General features: G+C 37.2%; 1 protein-coding gene across 1 annotated transcript in view; it reads right to left on the bottom strand.

The window, feature by feature from the left end:
• Window positions 1-5,000, bottom strand: part of LOC135207465 (ionotropic receptor 93a-like) — a 9,371-nt gene that overhangs the window by 1,535 nt on the left and 2,836 nt on the right. Inside the window, exons 3-8 of the mRNA XM_064239190.1 lie at window positions 3,780-3,938; window positions 3,484-3,566; window positions 3,264-3,331; window positions 2,562-2,776; window positions 1,679-1,834; window positions 538-644 (exon numbers count right to left, since the gene is read on the bottom strand). Coding sequence (XP_064095260.1) covers window positions 538-644; window positions 1,679-1,834; window positions 2,562-2,776; window positions 3,264-3,331; window positions 3,484-3,566; window positions 3,780-3,938 — 788 coding nt within the window. The remainder of the gene's footprint in view (window positions 1-537; window positions 645-1,678; window positions 1,835-2,561; window positions 2,777-3,263; window positions 3,332-3,483; window positions 3,567-3,779; window positions 3,939-5,000) is intronic.

Genomic DNA, 5,000 nt, shown 5'->3' with positions numbered 1-5,000 from the left:
GAATCTTGACTTGTTAAAACATGTTAGTTCCAACGATCCAGTCTGATGGGTCTTTGCACACCTTTTTAAAGGGCAAGCCTTATTCGCAGAGTCGGGCTCGGTGAATAATACCTAGGCGTTTATTCGCTGAGCTTGGCTCTGGGAATAAGGACTTGGTCTTTATTCACCGAGCCGAGCTCGGCGTGATTATTTGTGTGCTGTGAGAACGTGGCGGAATGGTGCTTCGCACCTTATCTGCATATTTAAATATTCTTGGCAAGTTCGTTTGTTCTGGCAAGAGGTATTGTACTGTGCACGCTAGCCTCAGGGCTCAAATGACATCATATTTCACACAATAATCGAAACGTACAATGAATAACTTAAATTAGAGTGGTATGCGCGCGCAGTGCTAGCTTGGTGAATAAGCGGGGCCAGTCGAGCTTGGCCAATAATTACCAAACGCTTATTTGCCGAGGCGGGCTCTGCGAATAATCACTACGTTTTTAAAGACGAAATGATAAAATGTCTACCTAACAAAATAATAAAATGTCTACTTACATCCTGTCTACTGTAGGCTTGAAAGTTGATCCTTTGGGAAAGGCGAGGCTTAGGGGAGTTGGTTTGAACACACCGTCGGCCATTATGTACTGCGTACAATGCCCGTGCTGCAATTGACAATTTGATTACGTAGAGAAACACATACTGTAAAATAGAGTATCGAAGTCAAGATACAAAACTCTCCAGAGAATATGAACATTTACAAGAAGAGAGAAAACAAATTGGAGTTGGTTAGGTGTTTTTCTTTTGATATAAAAATGTTTTATATATATAATATATATATAATATATATATATATATATATATATATATATATATATATATATATATATATATATATATATGATATATATATTATATATGTATATATATATATAATATATATATATATAATATATATATATATATATATACTATATATATATAGTTAGTACATTTTTAGACAAGAGACATAATAAAGTCGTTATTCAAAGCCAGGCTCAAGTTTGCACTTCAATTTTGTCCTTCTGTCGCTCCTTTTCTGCTTTTAGGACGTCTTCCAAAAACATCTAGCAACAGATTGTCATGGTACTATATACACACACACACACTACATATCTTTAATCTTATTGGCAATTTGGGTCTGGACCAAAAATTTTCATGAGAGTTTTCGAAACCATCTAAAGATCGTCAGTTAGATTTAATTAATCCTGGACTGGGTCTGAATCCTGTTCCAGATTCACCTGTACAAAGGCCTCCAACACATCAATAGTGAAGTTCATTTTTCTAAAGTAGTTTCTGTACCAATGGATATATTCAGGAACATCACTCACAAAATAAGACCCCGTAGTGGGTTAGTGCGTCTCATGCAGTGCAGTCATTACTTAGGGTTCTTTGCTGGGTCTCTTTGGCCCCTAGCTGCGAAAGCTTTCATTCCTATTACTGTAATTCAGTTCATATTCTCTTTCTTGCATCTTACTTATCTCAACCCTCTTCTAACATTTGATTCATAGTGCAATTGATAGGTTTTCCTGTTACACCTTTCAAACCTCTTCACTGTCAATTTCCGTTTCAGCGCTGAATGGCCTTAGGTAGGGACCAGCATTGGAATGTAGGGTTGGTGTTCATGGTAACTGAGAAGCTATACTCTGTTGTCACTCACCTTTGTAAAATCCTCATGAAGATAATACACGAGAGTTCGTTTGGCTGTAGCGTAACCCCATTTTCCTACTTTGAATGCAGCAACTGCACCCATGGTGTCGTTTGAGTAAATCATGTTTTTCCCAATCGCTGCCAATTTTTCTCCTTTCAGAGCACCCTGTTGAGATATGATTTCAAAAGACATGGTGTTGTTACGTATGGCATGCCACTTTCCTAAAGAGTATTATACAGAACTATTCGAATCTCAAATGGCAAGGATCATCCAAGAAGCCATAACCAGGAACGTTAGTATTTTTAAAGACTAATCGCCAAAACATTAAAATCAATATGTTCATTTCCTAGCAGCCATGACTCAGAATATGTTTATTGAATAAATTCCCAATGATTTCTGATACAGATGGTTCAGAATCTCAATTGGGTTATAATCGCAGAAACACAACACTACAACACTTTAATCTGTTCAAATAAATCTGGTACATTACAATATTGTCAGACTAAGATTGTAATTGGGCCGAATCCTAAATGGTATAACAAAGAAGGCTGTACTCTAGCAGGTTATCCTCTGTACACAAAAGAATGGTTTTAATTTTAATTTTTATTTTATATGAAGCAATGAGTAAACGCCCTATTTTTGGGGTGGGTTTTTTCAGTAAGCAGTGGAAAAGACTAGAGTTTTAAGTGAATGAGCTGTTATTTTCTGATTTCTTCCTAGGCTTTGCCAAGCATTTCAGATTGTGCTTTGGGCTTGTTGAAGAGTGGGGAGATCAGATCAGACATTTCGGTTAACTGTGCTCTTAAGACTTCTGAATACTGACTTCCCATGTTTCATATGTTCGACCTGGACTGTGTTATTAGTGTGGTTCCAGCACATTTAGAGTACTCACCTTCACACCGTCCTGGAATCGACTCCCAATAGGTGCCCATATCGGAATGTCTGATTTCGCAAGTTCTTCCAGTGAATTGAATGGCAGTTCGACTTTGGGTGTTATTAACATGGCCATGAGGGTTGAACGGTAGACGCAAGATAGAATGAATCCCATGAGCTCCCAGAAGCACCCAGCCACTCGCGAAGGGTCGTGTTGTGGTTCCCAGATTGATGCTGTAGAAAAGAACTATTATTATTATTATTATTGAAAAAGAAACCCACAAAATCACTGTGTAACGTGTTTACTTCTAAGTATTTACATTTAGTTTTACTTCACACTTAGAGTGTGGAGTAAAATTAAATGTAAATAAATACTTAGAAGTAAACACATTACACAGTGATTTTGTGGGTTTCATTTTCAATCTTCAGAAGAGAACTGAAAGAAGTTTTTGTTTGGTTCATTATTATTATTATTATTAACTTTGTAGCTTGTAACTTGGGTCACTAATATGTCCATATGTATTGGTTGAAACGTAAATTGAATACAGTATATTAAGTAAAATCAGCGTCTTTAGCCTTGTTCATGCATGGATGGTTTTGACTCTGATGAGAGTAGGTGCTGTTGAAACTACGCTATGATCAGCTATTATTATTATTATTATTATTATTATTTCCTAATGCAATTTAGTAGTTACAACGACTTTAGAATATGGAAACTTACACTGATCGATGAGGCAGCACAGTGGCCATACAGTGGAACCTAATGTGATTTTTCGAGCGTTAGGGTTCCTTTTCCAGACAGGGAATAAGTCATTAATAAAACATTCATAAGACTTTGATTAAATTCAATAAACATCTGCTGTCTCAAGTCGTGTTTCTAATATATAACAAAGGTTATGGTTCATTCTATACAAGATCAGATCTAGTTTATGAGGGGTTACCCAGAGTCATCGTGTTGATATAGCCTTAAGAAGATCATGGCTGGTGTTATAATCAGCAGGCTTCCAAAGATGCACAGCCACGTCTGAAAGACAGAAATGGGAAATATTCTTTACCCTTAAAGTCAGCAATGATTAGTCTCTCTCTCTCTCTGTTTCTTTTTTATGTAATTCTGTATTGCCGAGTGTTGGTAGTTCCTAATAATTTATCTGGGGACAGGTAAGGTTTAGGCTTAATTGGCCCCTTACAGTTTTTAGCATAAAAAGGTATCGTCTTTTATTGGTATGTATTAACTTACTATCAGTGTGAATGGCTTAATGAATCCAGCCATGTCTGACTGAAGTTGATACTTATGGTAAGCAATAGTCAACTCATCGATGTAGACGGGCTCGCTGAAATCCACAGCTTTGGTTCGTTCCAAAGACACAGAGTAAGGAACAACAGACATGACCGCTTCCTGAAACGGCAAGAGTAAGTGTTTTAAGTGAAATATATGAAAATGCAAGGATAGTAGTGTTACATTAGTAAGGCATTGCATCTTTGCTTGGACTTCTGTAGTTCCAATTGCACGACATCCTCACTAGGGAGGCTGTTCCACAATCCAACAGCGTGAGGAATAACGGACCTCTGGAACTGAAGAAGCACATTCACTAACCACTTATTCTCACATTAGATTTTCATGTTAACTTGGCAATAAAGTTACTTACTCCCTGCGACTGAGAAGTCCTAGAGATCCTGTCCACGTCCCGTTAGGGAACATTGTGCCCCAGTCGTTGTCCGTGGGTCGGATCAACCTGTAACTGTGGAGATTTGCAACATCGTCAGTTCTCAAGCGTGGAACTAGATAGTAAATACAGCAAAGGAAGTGAATAACAATGAACTGAATTTATATTGTGCAAAAAAAGTAAGTTAAATTTCCTTGTCTTGTTTTTTAATGCAAATATGTTAACAGTGTCAATTACAGACACCACTAATGTTCCTGACGACGGCCGTTTGTATGTTGAATTGTTTGTAACTTGGTTACTGTACACTTTATCTTTATGCCTTGTTTAAGTACAGTATGATACAGAATCAATAGAGTACTGTACGTATTTTCAACCTAGAGCGCAATTCACTGTACACACAGTAATGTTTTTATGAAAAGAACAGTAAGTAGGTGCTTGTACTATAATGACTTTGGTGTTAGTCTGTAGATGTCAACTACTCAGTTAGCCAGCCAGTCAGTTCTCAGTGTGACTGAATGTTCATTGCATTATGTTACACGGTTGGGGTCTTTATCCATATCTTAAAGATGATTTCGTTCAGCCAATAATGATTAACAACTTCATTTATGACGTCCATATGTTACAATGCAAATTTTACCTCACCTGCTTTGTTTACAAATAGATTGATTCTTTAGAAGCCAAGTGTTCCTAACAATCAGGCCTTTTAAGAGCACATTGACACAAGACTCTTTCCATGTTGATTCACCCTGAGCCTCTCCGAACTTACCTATTACACCAGCTCTTTCTTTATCAAT

The sequence above is a fragment of the Macrobrachium nipponense genome, chromosome 32 (assembly GCF_015104395.2).
Source record: "Macrobrachium nipponense isolate FS-2020 chromosome 32, ASM1510439v2, whole genome shotgun sequence".
Lineage (NCBI taxonomy): Eukaryota > Metazoa > Arthropoda > Malacostraca > Decapoda > Palaemonidae > Macrobrachium > Macrobrachium nipponense.
Note: the sequence above shows the minus strand (reverse complement) of the source record. Positions and strands in the feature narration are given on the sequence as shown.